Consider the following 15,927-nt stretch of genomic DNA (forward strand, 5'->3'; position numbering starts at 1 on the left):
CCAATGCAAAGTTAAGAAGCAGTGCCTGTTAAGTAAAATCAAACTGAGTTTATTATCAAGCACGATGAGGTATAGGTACAGTGGAAATCCTACTTGCACCAACACCACAGACATAGAGTTTCAGACAATACAGAAAACATAATTATACAAGATAATTAAAGGAAAAACTGAGCAAAACAAGACATTAGTGCTAAAACACAATTGGAAAACAAGTCCATGCAAGTGATCATACTATGCCTTTGGTGAGGCAGGATTAGGATTGTTGAAGAAATTGATGGTCGGAGGAAAGTAGCTGTATCTGGGAAACTCAGTACACAAAAGTGAGAGGTTGAAGATGTCCTGAAGATGGGTCTCGACCCGAAACGTCACTCATTCTTTCTCTCCAGAGATGCTGCCTGTCCCGCTGAGTTACTCCAGCTTTTTGTGTCTATCTCCTGAATACTCCAGCCAGTTGGTTCAAAGAACTCTTCAGGACTTCAGCCAGTTATGTCAACTGGGCCTCTTTAAAGATGCTCTGGCATTGGCCTCAGAGACTAAGATCAAGATTGCCGGGGGGCTGTGGGGGCCGTGTAAGTATGTCATTGTTATCGCTTTCAAAGCAAGGATAAAGGGCATTGAGCTCATCCAGAAGCGAAGCGGTGTGCCACTTGTGCTACCCCATTTCATGTTGTAGGAGGGGACAGTGCACAGGCCCTGCCACAGTTGCCGAGCGTACATCTGTGACCCCAGTATACTCCAGAATTGTCTCTTCATGTTCGTGTTGGCCTTCATGAGGTTTCACCTATACTGCATGTATGACTCTGGATCACCAGACCCAAAACGCCATAGATCCAGCCCTCAGCTGGTAGAAATCTCCCAGTTCAGCTAGAGCTTCTGGGAAGGAGAATACAAAACTAGAAGGCATAGGTTTAAGGTGAGAGATAAAATATTTAAAAGGGACCCAAGGGGCAAAGTCTTTACACAGGGGATGGTGACTATATGAACGAGCTACTAGAAGTGGTTGAACCAAGTATAATAACAACATTTAAAAGATATTTGGGCAGGCATATGGATAGGAGAGGTCGAGTGGGATATATGCTAAATGCTGGCAAATGGGGTTAGCTTAGATGAGCATCCTAGTTGGCATGGATGAGTTGGGTCAAAGAGCCTGTAACTCTAAGACTCTATCAATGTCAACAATTCCAGGTCATTTGTGTTTCACTTTATCAAATTCACTGTTGTCAAATTATTTATCTGCAATGTTAACATCTTCTCTCATCATGGACATTGCCTGATCTCCTGGGCAATTCCAATGATTTCCTTTCAGTTTCAGTTTCTTGCAACAGCCCTGACTGTACTTCACAGTTTTGAATGTTCCTTTGTTTTTTTCCCCTCTCTCTCTCTAGTACTTTTGGAAACCGTAAATATCAGCATCATCTGGGCAATTGTGGCATCACCCATCAGACATATTCCCTATATCCTCTCCATCTACCCAGTTCATCACAGGCTTACATGACTTCCTTCCGTCTATTTTCATGGTGCTTTGCATCAAGAAGGCTGGAAGTATCATGAAGGGTGCATGCCCCCTCCAACCATTCCCTTTTCCTCTGCCTTCTGGGGAAAGATACAGGAGCTTGAAACCTCAGGCGTCCAAATTTAAGAACTGCTTCTTCCACACTGTTTTCAACCAGAAAGAGTATTTAACCTGAATTCAGACTGCATTCTATGTGTGGTACTGAGGAAGTGTTGCACTGTCAGAGATGCTGTCTAAATCGGGTGAGACCTTAAGCCAAGGTCTCATCTGATTCCAAACCCGGAGGAAAAATATCTCACTGTATTATTTCAAAGAAGAACAGGGAACAATTTACCCTGGTACAGTCAATATTGTCCCTCAAACATCACATTAGCAGTTTAATGGTTACTAGACCAAGTGGACCCATCGGGCCCAAACCTCTTCTGCATTGGTGCAGTAACCCCCCCCTCCCCCCCTCCCCCCTCCTACCCTCTCCCCCCTCCCTCCCTCCTCCCCCTCCCTCCCCCTTCCCCTCTCTCCATCCCCCCTCCCTTCCCCCTCTCCATCCCCCCTCTCCTCCCCTTCCCCTCCCCCCCACTACATCCCCCTCAACCCCTCTTATCCTCCCTCCCTCCCCTCTCCCTTCACCCCCCTCCCTCCCTCCCTCCCTAGGAGATAGATTTAAATTTTAAAATGTGAATAACGTTAAAAATATGACACCGATTTCAATGAAACCTCTTCCATTAGCACCAAAGGGACGACGGTGAGTAAGGTGGGCCTAAAATTGTCGTGCTATCGTGTACCGTTTTGATTGTAGTTCAGAGACTAACAAACAAACAAACGAGAGTTTTAGTATATAGATTATCTAATTTCTGTAATTGAAGCTTTGATAAACACAAACAGCATTTGCTCACAAAACACCAGAAGCCACATTCTGCAAAGGAGGATTACCTGCACGATGCACTGGGATAACTGCAGTGAAAGGTGCCACACTTTGCAGCAGATATTAAACAAGGATTTGCTTGTTCTCTCAGATGGATGCAAAAGCTCCCATGGCACAATTTCTCCCTCCCCCTTTTCTCCCTCAGCAACCATTCTCCAAATATATGTCAGAAAATTGAAATTAAAATATTATTACCGGATATATTGGGTGTTTCATACAGATGTACTCAACCACAATGGGTTTCCTTCCCAGCGCACATCAATATCAGATTTGTGTAACAAACCGAAAGTACAAAGAAAGGTTACATTACATTAAAATGTAACTACACTTGGAATCACAATGAAACAAATAATCCTTCAATGCCGTTTAATATTTGCATGACATATTTAAGTTTAATTTAGTTTAGTTTAGTTTAGAGATACAGCGCGGAAACAGGCCCTTCGGCCCACCGAGTCCGCACTGACCAGCGATCCCCACACATTAACAAATCCTACACACACTAGGGACAACTTACACATACACCAAGCCAATTAACCGATATACCTGTACATCATTGAAGTAAATTCTTTTAATTTGTATACTTCCTTTCACAACCTCAGACGGTCCGAAACCACTTTACCGCTAGTGACACTTTTGAAGTACACGTCTTCCCCTGGTTATGAATTCCCGCCTTATCAAGAATCAAGAGTGTTTAATTATCTTATGTATTGATAATGGAACCATTAAATTCTAACTTGCATCAGCATAACAGTCCGTAAATATAATATAGATAGATAATATAAAATTCAACAATTAATAACCCAAAATATTTGTGCAAAATCAATAAATTAATAACCCCAATACTATGTAAGTCTCTATGTACAAGCAAGCATTTAGGAGACAGGTGGGTTGAATTTGCCGACTCATCTTCTGCTGGATGGGAACTCAATTGGCCGCAATATCTGAATGGTTGAGTTAAAACCCCTGGTTTAACTGCACGTGGCCCAGGGTTGGCTTATTTTTTTATTTAAATATATTGCCGGCCAGCCAAGTTTCTAACTTGCCAACTGTTTAGATTAAAAACAGTTCTCGGAAACGGATCCCAGTCATAACCTGGGGCAGATCTGCATAGCTGCTTGTGCATGTAGAAACCATATCAGCCAATTTGCCCAAAGCATGCTTCCACCATCAATAATATGATAGTGAAAAGAACAGCTTCCGTTAGTGATGATGGAAGAGTCCCTCCTTCCGTATGCCGCTACTCGAGCGCACAGGTCTTCTGATGCTGGCTTATTAGCCACTCAATGCCGCAGCAGTAAGAAAATTGGTGAAGCAGCCTTCTTCAACTATGCCCCTAAGCTGTGGAATACCCTACCCAGGGCCATGAGAGACACCCACTCAGTTGAGATTTTTAAACGGCAGTTAAAAACATATCTTTTTACTCAAGCTTTTAACTGATTTTACTTCCTTTGTTCTTTTACACTCCCAATTTTACATTTTTTATTTTTATATAAATCTGTTTGTATGCCTATACTGTTTTAAATTATATCTTTGTTTAGACGTGTGTTTGTTTTTGTGGAAAGCACTTTGGGCTGCATTAAATAGCATAAAAAGTATTATAATTATAATTATTATTATTATTATTATTATTATTATTATTATTATTATTATTATTATTATTATTATTATTATTATAATAATATCCGGAGAGAGCGGACAGGAGCATGTTCAATGTTTGATTCAGAACAAAACATGTCCATTAGTGCAGAACATCTGACAATGATGTGTCCAGGAAGGACCAAACAGCCTGTGGTTCTTTTTCCACTGAGTGGGTATATAATAGGTCTTGAGAATTATGACAGGGTTTGATTGGGTGGGTATTAAAAAAAGATGCTTCCAACTGTATGTATCAAGCCCATAAATATTATATAGTCACCAAGAATATACCAAGAAATATACCAAGAAATACAGTATGGATTTCAAAGGACAGACACAAAAATGCTGGGATAACTCAACGGGGCAGGCAGCATCTCTGGTTAGAAGGAATGGGTGACGTTCCAGGTCGAGACCCTTCTTCAGACTTGATAACGGAGTCAAGGGATATGGGGAGAAGGCAGGAACGGGGTACTGATTGTGGATGATCAGCCATGATCACGGTGAATGGCGGTGCTGGCTCGAAGGACCGAATGGACTACTCCTGCACCTATTGTCTATTGTCTATTATTCTTGGATGACAATCAAATTCAATTCTGAAATTCTAATCATATCAGAAAAAGTGGCTATTTCAATTAAATATAGAGGAAAATCACGAATCAGACCTTTAGGAATTGCTGAACACAGTGACAATTCAAACACTAGTCAGGAAACTCACTATGTCAGAGGCATTTAAGCAACCAAACAGGATCATAAGAGGCAACTGAGGCAGACTGGGTGGGCAGGAGGCTGCATTGTGTCTGGAGAGAGGGAGTAAAGTCTTCCGCTGAGGCTGCACTAAGCTACTTGCCTTGGTGTCCCTGATTGGAGATGAGCCTCAACCACACATTATCACCCTTCCATAAGAGGGAGATAGTTAGATTTAGCTCTTAGGGCTAAAGGAATCAAGGGACACGGGCAGAAAGTAGGAATGGGGTACTGATTTCAAATGATCAGCCATGATCGTATTGAATGGTGGTGCTAGCTCGAAGGTCTGAGCGGCCTACTCCTGCACCTATTTTTCTATGTTTCTATGTTTCTTTGTTAACTCATCCATTGCTCATAGCCTTTGTTCCCCATGACTCAACTCTTCCAATGCACTTCCCTGTTCAATTCTCCATCTGCCCCCATGTCCAAACCTCACCATCTTGTTCAGCAAACACCCATGTGCTTGCTGACCTACATTGATTTCCAGTTGAGCAGTGCCTCAGATTTTAAAATTCCCACCCTTACTTTTAAATCACCCTGTGCATTTACAACCTCCCTACATTAGTTTAGTTTCGTTCATAGAGATACAGGGTGGAAACAGACCCTTCGGCCCACCGAGTCCACGCTGACCAGTGACCCTCGCACACTACCACTATCCCACACTCATTGGGAACAATTTACAAACCTGGACGTATTTAGAGTGTGGGAGGAAACCGGAGCACCCGGAGAAAAGCATCACTGGTCACGGGGAGAACATACAAACTCCGTACAGACAATACCCGTAGTCAGGATCCAACCTTGGTCTCTAGAACTGTAAGGCAGCAACTCTACCGCTGTGCCCCAATGCCGCCCACATCTGTATTCTCTCCAGCTGTAGAAAACTCCGCACTCCTCATATTCTAGCCCAACATTAAACATCTGGTCACAATATTACTGCTGGTCTTGCTTTCAGTTCCCAAAGCCCCAAACCTCTGGAATTCACCTCCTTGAATTGCCTCATCCCTCTCCCTCTCTCATCCTACAAGAAACTACCTTTACCAACCCTGTGATCACTTGCCTTAAAGTCTCCTGATGTAACACTGTTACCTATCACTCCCATAAAACAATCATATGAAGTATCTCTTGACATTACCCTGTGTTGAAACTGTTGGAGTCATGGGGTTGCCCAGCACAGTAAGAGGCCCTTCAGCCCACCACATGCATGACCATTTTGCCCATCTATGTGAAAACCATTTGCCTGCATTAGGACTGTATCCTTCTGTGCCTTGCCGATTTAAGTGTCTGCCTAAATGCCACTCACTAATGTAAATGCCATAAACTGTATCCTCTAACAATACTTTCCAGACACCAACCACTCTCAGTGTAAAAATCTTACCCCTCAGATCCCCTTTAAAACTTCTGCCTCTCACCTTAAATCAATGCCCTCATCTTTTCTTATGCTTCGCCTACACGCAAATGATTTGAACTATCTACCGTAGCAATCTCTTATAAATTTTACATATTTCTATTAGATCATCCCTTAGTCTCCTTTGCTCCAGCATAAACAAACCCAACCTATCCAAACTCTCTCCATAAAACTATGGTCCTCCAAGCTGTTGCTCTTGAGATGGAAGAGACGCAGACTGAGAGAAAAGTAATGTCCTCGCCGAACCAAATGCAATCTTCCCGTCTAAACTTGCAGATGTTCCCCTGCAGAATGTCTGAAAAATCAAATCATCTCTTCCAGAGGTGAGTTTGTAACAACAGGATGGCATTTGCCAAGAACCTAGCCATTCATACATTTTATTCAGCGCTGAATATTTCTGTTATATAAACGGTCAGGCTCTTCATTCATCAATAGTGTCAGAACGTGGCAGCGTTGACCAATTGACTGGATCGTGTGGTACAGTAGGATGAAGCAGAGAAACAGCTGATACAGTTCACACCCTGAGCAAAATGCTTGGTGCAAGAGGATAAGAACACCGGAGAGAGAGGACAACACTTGTAATTCAAAAAGCTGTAGATCGAATTGCATTTGCAACGAGTCAGCAGACAGAAAATTCAGAATCAACAAAGTAGTTATTCAACTGATCACCACATTCATCAAACTGTGGTTTTAATGTTGTGTTAAAGGCTGAACACAGGTAAACAGACACAAAAAGTTGGAGTACCTCCGCGGGTCAGACATCATCTCTGGAGAAAAGGAATAGGTGACGCTTCGGGTCAAGACCCTTCTTGAGACTGAGACACATCCCTTTTCTCCAGAGATGCTGTCTGACCCACCGAGTTACACCAGCGTTTTGTGTCGATCTTCGGTTTAAACCAGCATCTACAGTTCTTTCGTACACATGTAAACAGGTAGTGTGCGGATCCACACACTCAAAACAACATGAAATGATCAGGTGGTGACGCGTCTACATTATCAGTACTGAATGCAAAACAAAATTGCCTGGAAATCATGTTCTATTACATTACTGGTTTAACTATCATCCTGACAATGAAAAATAATTGTAATTGTTAAGTATATCACCCAGAAATACAAAGCGTTCAATATTTTCCTCAATAAAGGAATGCAATGGAGTCACAAGTGATTCGTAATGTTGTTAACCAGAAAAATTGCCTTCCGAAACCTTGAATAGAGCTGCCCTCCAGTCATAAGAGTGAGGCAGAAGGCAGGTGGAGGTAAAACCTGGTGCATTTCCCCCGCGAGACTCTTGATACCTAAGTGCAATTCACCAACAGACAACTGTGATTAGCAATCCCGACACATGTGGTGACTCTGGTCTGTGTGGGTTATCACCACATCGGGATCATAATTCCCAGAGGAGCCATGATGGAATTCTCATTTTGCATTCCAAACAGCAGTAGCCTTCACAACCGTTGCATCGCAAACAACTGATGCAACGGTACTGCTCTCTAAAATTCTCTCGGGCTTCTCTCTGATCCTGTTGCTAGCAGACCTTCCTCTCCGAGATTCCCCACCCCCAACTAAATGAGCTTCAGGAACTGAGGGTACAAACGATTCTCCTTGCTGCTGGATATGGATATGCAGCCATTGCGCGTCAGGTTCAACACAAGCCAAGGTTAACTGCAGCTGTGTCCATTCACATCTCAGAAACACATGGCAAAGTGACAGACACAATAACACAGCTGAGCAAGACACAGCCATTCAAGCCTGGAGAATGGATTCCCAACCCTCTCTAAAATGTACGCTTCCTAAATACTTCCTTATGGCTATGTTTTATTTTTAAAAAGAGACACTCTGATCCTTTTGAACAGCAGCTTGCTTTGTTCAGCACACAGACTGCCCCATCAAAGCTGCAGATTAGAGATAGCTCGTCAACTCACCAACCACGTAACATAGCATCAGTATTTACATACCACCATAACAAAACCTCCCAGAACGCTTCACAACAGTGTTAACAGCGTCAAGCCATGGCTGGGAAAGACTAGGCAGACATCCTCAAACTCAGTTAATGGATAGGCTTTACAGAACATCTTAAGGGAGGAGAGAGGAGGAGGTTTAAGGAGGGCCAAGGCAGGTGAGGGAGAGAATGGAGGGAGTGAGGGGCCAAAGAAAAAGAGGATGAGGGAAAGAGGAAACTATGGAGTGTGAGGGAAAAAGCAGACAATGGAGTGCATGAACAATGGAGTTAGCAAAAGAGGGTATGAGGAAGGAACGTATAGAAAGGACGGGGATATGGGATAGGGAATGGAGGAGAAAGGATGTGAAAGGGCAGGAGAATGATAGCTGTGAAGCATAGTGTTGAGAGGTGAGCCTGGAATATAGATAGGTGTGGGTAACAGTAACGTTGGTGAGGGAGACACAAGGAATGCAGATGTCAAAATCTTGAACAAAGTGCTGGAGTAACTCAGCAGGTCAGGCATCATCTGTGGAGGGAGTGGATAGTGGACGGTTTAGGTCAGGACCCTTCTTCAGACAGATGTGCGGGGTAGAAAGCTGGAAAAGAGAGGTGGGATTTGGGCAGAGCCTGGCAGGTGATAAGTAGGTATAGACGAGGGTGGTTAGATTGGCAGATGGATGGAGTTAGTGACAAATACTAGAGTGAAAAGACAAAGGGGTGTCAGATAAGGAGAGAAGAGGAGTGAAATGTAAAGCCAGCGGGAGGGATATAGGTAGATCGGGGTTGGAGCGGGGGAATGGGGGATACAGAGTAGGATAGTGGGAAAAATGTGTAAGCACTAAGGGGAGGTGAATAGTGCAGTGGGGTTGTGTGTTGAAGGGTAAGAGTAATGGTGGGTTGACCTAGGGTTGGGAGATGGTGGGTATGTCGTACCTGATGGGAAGTTGGATCTGTGATCGAGTTAGACCACTTTTCTGCACTAGTTTATCAATTCCCTTAATTATACAAAAATCTGATTTTTAACTTGAATAGACTCAACATTAGAGCCTTCATACCTGAGGTGTGCAATTCCAAAGATTCACCACCCTGGGTGAAAGAGATACCTTCTCATTTATGGCGTGAATGGCCAACCCCACATTGCAAGGTCCTAGCCCTCGTTCTAAAACCCCCCAGACAGGGGAAACATCACCCTGCATCTACCCCATTGAGCCTATAAAATATTGTATATTATATTAAGATCGCCTCTCATTTCTCTCATAAGAGAATGCTTAACCTCTGCACCTTTACATAGCTCACCAATTAAAACATACCCTGCATATCTACATTTGTATAAAATTCGATGACCTCACTTTCCCACATTATGTTCCATCTCCCATGTCTTTGTCTATTCACTTTTCCTGTTTTATATCTGGAGGTGATGATTGGGTCAAGGGTGCAAATGAAGGGTGGGGTCATGAAGGGTGGGGTGTGAAGGGTGGGGACGTGAAAGGTGGGGACGTAAAGGGTGGGAGGGCTCGGGAGGCCATATGTGGGGTTGAGATGGGGTGGATTGGAGGGGGATGTGATGGCTAAAGGGTAGGAGGTGATGGAGTGCAGATCATTGGGTGGGGAAGGGTGATTGGTGATGGGTGAGTTGATGGGTGTGTTTGATAGATTGGGGAGGTGGATGGGCTGTGATGGGGAGGGTACTGGTGATGGGTGGGGGTATGATGGGTTGGCTGAGGTGATGGTTGAAGATGTTGGGGGAGGGGGTGTTGAGATGAGGTGTATTGGGGCTGGAGGTGTTGGGATGGGAGGTGTTGGATAAGGGGAGTGATAGGATGTGTGGGTGAAGGATTGAGAGTGTTTGGGTGGTGGGTGTTAGACTGGAGTTGTAGGAACAAAGAACTGCAGATGCTATTAATACTCCAAAGGACACAAAGTGCTGGAGTAACTCATCAGACCAGGCAGCATCTCTGGAGAACATAGATAGATGACATTTTGGATCAGGATAGACACAAAAAGCTGGAGTAACTCAGCGGGACAGGCAGCATCTCTGGAGAGTAGGAATGGGTGATGTTTCGGGTCGAGACCCTTCTTCAGACTGATTGTAGGGGGGAAGAAGAAAGATGAAAAAGAAGAGAGGCAGGACAAAGTGTGGCAGGTAATAGGTCGACGCAGGCAAGGCGTTCAGTCTGAAGAAGGATCTCGATCCGAAACATCACCCATTCATTCTATTCAGAGATGCTGCCTGTCCCACCGAGTTAATCCAGCATTTTGTGTCTATCTTAAGGGTTTTTCTTAGATGGGCAGATGGTTGGAATGAAGGTCATAGATAAGAACGGTAGGTGTGAGAATGAGGAGTTGCGGATTGTGAAGCCAGGGGGAGGAACATAGCAGCATGGGGGTGGGGGGTGGAGGAGAGTAGGTGGGAGTTTAGATGGGGCAAAGGAGAGGGGGTGTGGAGGAGAAAGGATGGGGGTGGTTAGATGTTACTTAAAACTGAGTTGTGATGGGGTGGGGTTGATGGGTTAGGTGAGATGGGGTGGGGGAGATAGGTATGATAGCGTAGCTTAAATGGGATGGGGAGATGGAGAGGGGAATCTGTGATGGGGAAGGAAGATGGGGTAATTGTGAAGGGGTGGAAGTGTGATGGGGTGAGGGTAGCAATGACGGTGATGGGGAGGATGAAGGATGTAGGTGATAGGGTGCGATAGGCAAGTGTGATGGGGAGGGGGAGGTGGGGAGGGAGAGATGGAGTAGATGTGATGGTGGGGAAATTGAGCAGTTGTGAAAGGGTGAGAATTGCGATGAGGTTGATGAGGCGGAAGGGGTGGATAAACAGGCGGGTGATGGTGTGGGGGTGACAATGGAGGGATATGGAGTGGGTGCGAAGAGTATGATGAAGTAGGTAGGTAATGAAGGATGTCGGTGATGGGGTGGATGAGCAGGCAGGTGATAGTGTGGGTCGAGGTGATGGATTGGGATGGGGAGTGAAGGGGATACGGGGTGCTTGTGAAGAGTGGGATGGGGTATGATGAGTGTGATGAAGGGGGTAGGTAATGAGGGGTGTTGGGGTGGATGAGCAGGCGGGTGATGGAGTGGGTGGAGGTGATGGAGTGGGTGGAGGGGGATGGAGTATGTTGTGGTTGTGAACAGTGGAGTGTGGTGTAATGTGCGTGATGACGGGGGTAGGTGATGGAGGATGTCGGTGTTGGGGTGGATGAGCAGGCGGGTGATGGAGTGGGTGGAGGTGATGGAGTGGGTGGAGGTGATGGAGTGGGTGGAGGTGATGGAGTGGGGGAGATAATGGGGGGGGATATGAGGAGTGTGATGGGGTGTGATGAAGGGGGTAGGTGATGAAGGATGTCAGTGATGGGGTGGATGAGCAGGCGGGTGATGGAGTGGGTGGAGGTGATGGAGTGGGTGGAGGGGGATGGAGTATGTTGTGGTTGTGAACAGTGGAGTGTGGTGTAATGTGCGTGATGAAGGGGGTAGGTGATGAAGGATGTCAGTGATGGGGTGGATGAGCAGGCGGGTGATGGAGTGGGTGGAGGTGATGGAGTGGGTGGAGGTGATGGAGTGGGTGGAGGTGATGGAGTGGGGGAGATAATGGGGGGGGATATGAGGAGTGTGATGGGGTGTGATGAAGGGGGTAGGTGATGAAGGATGTCAGTGATGGGGTGGATGAGCAGGCGGGTGATGGAGTGGGTGGAGGTGATGGAGTGGGTGGAGGGGGATGGAGTATGTTGTGGTTGTGAACAGTGGAGTGTGGTGTAATGTGCGTGATGAAGGGGGTAGGTGATGAAGGATGTCAGTGATGGGGTGGATGAGCAGGCAGGCAGGCGATGATTTGGGTCGAGGTGATGGAGTGTGTGGGGGGGGGGTGGAGAGTGAGGGTGTGAAGAGTGGGGTGCGATGGGGGTAAAGATCAGACACCCCCTCACCCACCCTCACCCCCCCCCCCCCCCCACATCTTTCCTCCCCCTTCTCCGACTCCGCCCTCGGCCACTTACCGATCTTGACTTTAACGCTCTGCAGCACCCGCAGCCCCTCGTCCTCCACCGCCATGCTGCCCCCGAGCCGCAGCGACCTAGCTGTGAGCGACCATCCGCCTCACAACATCCCGCCGCCCGCGCGCCCGCCCGTTGTCCGCCGACCACCCGCCCGCCTCCCGCCGCCGGCCCGGACCGCCGCGCACTCCCCACCCTCATTGGCTGAGCGCCCGTCCCGCCGCCGCCTCCCATTGGCCACCGCTGCAGACCATCGCCCAATGGTCGCCCAGCGCCGTCTCATTGGCTGAGGGCGATACCCAGTCTGCTTTCCGATTGGCTGCCATGCGGAGGCTGGGCCCCACGCGGAGGGGATTGGACAAGCGCCGCCGTTCAGCACATGTCAGTGTGTTTAGCGGATAGCTGGAGAGAGAGAGAGAGAGAGAGAGAGAGGTAGAGGGAGAGAGAGAGGGGGAGAGAGAGGGGTAGAGGGAGAGAGAGAGAGAGGGGCAGAGGGAGAGAGAGAAAGAGAGGGGAGAGAGAGGGAGAGAGAGGGGTAGAGGAAGAGAGAGAGAGAGAGAGAGAGAGAGAGAGAGAGAGAGAGAGAGAGAGAGAGAGAGAGAGAGAGAGAGAGAGAGAGAGAGGGGGGAGGGGAGAGGCGAGGGAGAGAGGGGAGATAGGAGAGAGCGGGAGGGGAAAGGCGAGGGATAAAGGGAGGGGGAGAGAGAGAGGAGGAGAGGGGTCGAGGGAGAGGCGATGGATAGAGGGAAGGAGAGGGGGAGAGAGACAGGGCAGAGAGATAAGGGAGGGGAGGAGGAGAGAGAGGGGGAGAGACAAGGGGAGAGAGATAAGGGAGAGGAGGGAGGGGAGAGAGAGAGATAGAGAGGGGGAGAGAGACAGGGCAGAGAGATAAGGGAGGGGAGGAGGAGAGAGAGGGGGAGAGACAGAAGGGGAGAGAGATAAGGGAGAGGAGGGAGGGGAGAGAGAGAGATAGAGAGGGGGAGAGAGGGAAAGAGACAGAGGGACTGCACGTTTATAGCCCAACAGCGGCGGTTGGCGCAGTGTCAACAAGACAAGAGGGGGGAGAGATAAGGGAGGGGAGGAAGAGAGATAGAGAGGGGGGAGGGGAGGTGAGGGAGAGTGAGGGGAGTGGAGGGGAGGGAGAAGGAGACTGAACAGGCAGGGGAGGTGGGGAGAGGAGAGGTGATCAGACAGGGGAAGTATAGGTGAACTGACAGGGGAGGTGATGAGGGGAGTGGTGAACAGACAGCGAGATGGGGAGAGGTGAACAGACAAAGGCGGGGTGGAGGTGAACAGACAAGGGAGCTGTTGAGGGGGGGGTGAACATACAAGGGAGTTGGGGAGGGGAAAGATAGACAGAGGAGGTGATGGGGAGAGGTGAACAGACAAGGGAGGTGGTGAGGGGAGCGATAATAAAGGAAGGAATGCAGGGAGGAGGAGAGGGAGAAATCGAGGAGTCAATGACAGTAGTGGGTGAAAGGATGAAACAAGAATGAAAGGTTGTGCAAATAGGAAAAGGGGTAACAGTGGATGGAAACGAGTAGAATGAGGGAAGGAAAGATGGTGAGAAAAAATTGAGGGAGGTGGGGGGGATAGAGAATTGGAAGTGAGTAGCGGCTGACTGGACTGGACGGGAGAGTTAGTGGTATGAAGATGAAGACAGAGTGAAGGGAACTGGAGGGGAGATGGGGAGCAAAATAGCGGGAGAGACAGAATGGTACACGGAGGAGTGTTAATGAGGAATAAAAGGACGTAGAGAAAGGGACAGGAAACACTCCCCATCCAAGTATGGAAAGGGAGGAAATGGGATGAAGGGAAAGGGGAGAGATGGCGAGGGGTAATGGTGGGGGAGGGGGAGAATGGGGGAGAGGGAACATGAAGGGAGAGTGAGGAGAAAGATTGAGGGGCAAACGGAGGCAGAGCGAATGGGAGAGTGTGGACAGAGGGGGAAGATTTGAGCGGTGAGGGGAGAGTGTGGTGAACATGGGGAGAGTGCAGTTGAAAGTTTTGAAGAGTGAGGTGACACTGTGGGGAGGAAGGACGGGGTGGGGTGGAGTGTGGGGGGGGTGGTGATTGAGGGGGGTCGGCGTTTGAGGGAGAGCCAGAGGAAGTGATGGTGAAGATAGATGGGGTGAAGCTCTGGGTGCGGTTGTCAGAGCTCGGGTTACGAGAGGTGGGTGTGGAGAACTCCTGGCCACAAGGTTCCGTTGCAGCTGTTTCATCATCGCCTCTCGGTTGCAACGTTGCTCTGAAAATGTTTCTGACAGCGAGAGAGTTAGAGCTGCGGTTCTGCCGGACAGAAACCGCCAGTCAAAATGAGACCCACCCTCTGGGCTCACCGGCAACCCAGACACACTCACTCATACAACAAATGTAAATCCTAGGAAGCGGAACCCGAATCTGAGGTGAAACCCCGACTCAGATGTGCAGTGGGCTCCGCTTCCTAGGATTTACATTTGTTGTATCTGGTAGGATAACTCCCCCACCTGTACGGAATCAGTTCTGCAGAACGAGGGCTCTTTGGTATCTGGCATCGCACCGATTAAATAACGGAAACCCGACATCTTTGAATGGGATGGCGGAATATTCTTAGCGTTTATAATGGTTTAAGAAATTCATTGTGTTTAGTCCCTGTGCGACCCTGTCCGTGTCGCCGTCACATCCTCCTGTCTTATCCCTCTCGTCACCCCTCTGCTCATCGATCAATCTGACGTCGCGGCAGGTAACTGCCCCAGTGATCCGGGTTCGATCCTGGCCTCCCCTGTGGAGGATTGCACCGGTTTCCCCCCACGTCTCACAGATATGCTGTTAGTTAAATGGCGATTTGAGTAGACGAGTTGGGAGATAGGAATGGGTGACAATAGACAATAGACAATAGGTGCAGGAGGAGGCCATTCGGCCCTTCGAGCCAGCACCGCCATTCAATGTGATCATGGCTGATCATTCTCAATCAGTACCCCGTTCCTGCCTTCTCCCCATACCCCCTGACTCCGCTATCCTTAAGAGCTCTATCCAGCTCTCTCTTGAATGCATTCCGAGAATTGGCCTCCACTGCCTTCTGAGGCAGAGAATTCCACAGATTCACAACTCTCTGACTGAAAAAGTTTTTCCTCATCTCAGTTCTATATGGCCTACCCCTTATTCTGAAACTGTGGCCCCTTGTTCTGGATTCCCCCAACATTGGGAACATGTTTCCTGCCTCTAACGTGTCCAACCCCTTAATAATCTTATACGTTTCGATAAGATCTCCTCTCATCCTTCTAAATTCCAGTGTATACAAGCCTAGTCGCTCCAGTCTTTCAACATATGACAGTCCCGCCATTTCGGGTCGAGGCCCTTCATCAGTCTGAAGAAGGGGTTCGACCCGAAATGCCACCCATTTCTTCTCGCGAAGTTACTTCAGCATTTTGTGTCTACCTTTCGATTTCAAAAAGCATCTGCAGTTCTTTCCTGCACATCAGTGGGATATTAATGCGTATGTATGAGAAGATATGCCACTGGGGAAAGCCGGCGAGAGGAATTCATGGGATTACCCTGACGGCTGGCATGCTCCTGTATCATGGTGCGGCAGTAACACAGCACAGAAACGGGCCACCGATCCCATTTTATTCTATCCGGCAGAGTCTACCACTCCCCCTGTTTCCACCACTCCCTACACACTGGGGGCAATTTGCTGTAGACAATTAAACCATTGGCCTATGAAAATGTGAGTTATCAGACGGCTTGGTTAGCAAAGTTTATCCGATACACTATTCTCCGTGTGTAAAACGGTACCAG

General features: G+C 47.7%; 1 protein-coding gene across 1 annotated transcript in view; it reads right to left on the bottom strand.

The window, feature by feature from the left end:
* Positions 1–12,306, bottom strand: part of rasa3 (RAS p21 protein activator 3) — a 150,150-nt gene extending 137,844 nt beyond the window's left edge. Inside the window, exon 1 of the mRNA XM_078402198.1 lies at positions 12,154–12,306. Coding sequence (XP_078258324.1) covers positions 12,154–12,208 — 55 coding nt within the window. The 5' untranslated portion in view covers positions 12,209–12,306. The remainder of the gene's footprint in view (positions 1–12,153) is intronic.
* Positions 12,307–15,927: the final 3,621 nt, after the last annotated feature.

Source organism: Rhinoraja longicauda, chromosome 7, assembly GCF_053455715.1.
Source record: "Rhinoraja longicauda isolate Sanriku21f chromosome 7, sRhiLon1.1, whole genome shotgun sequence".
Classification (NCBI taxonomy): domain Eukaryota; kingdom Metazoa; phylum Chordata; class Chondrichthyes; order Rajiformes; family Arhynchobatidae; genus Rhinoraja; species Rhinoraja longicauda.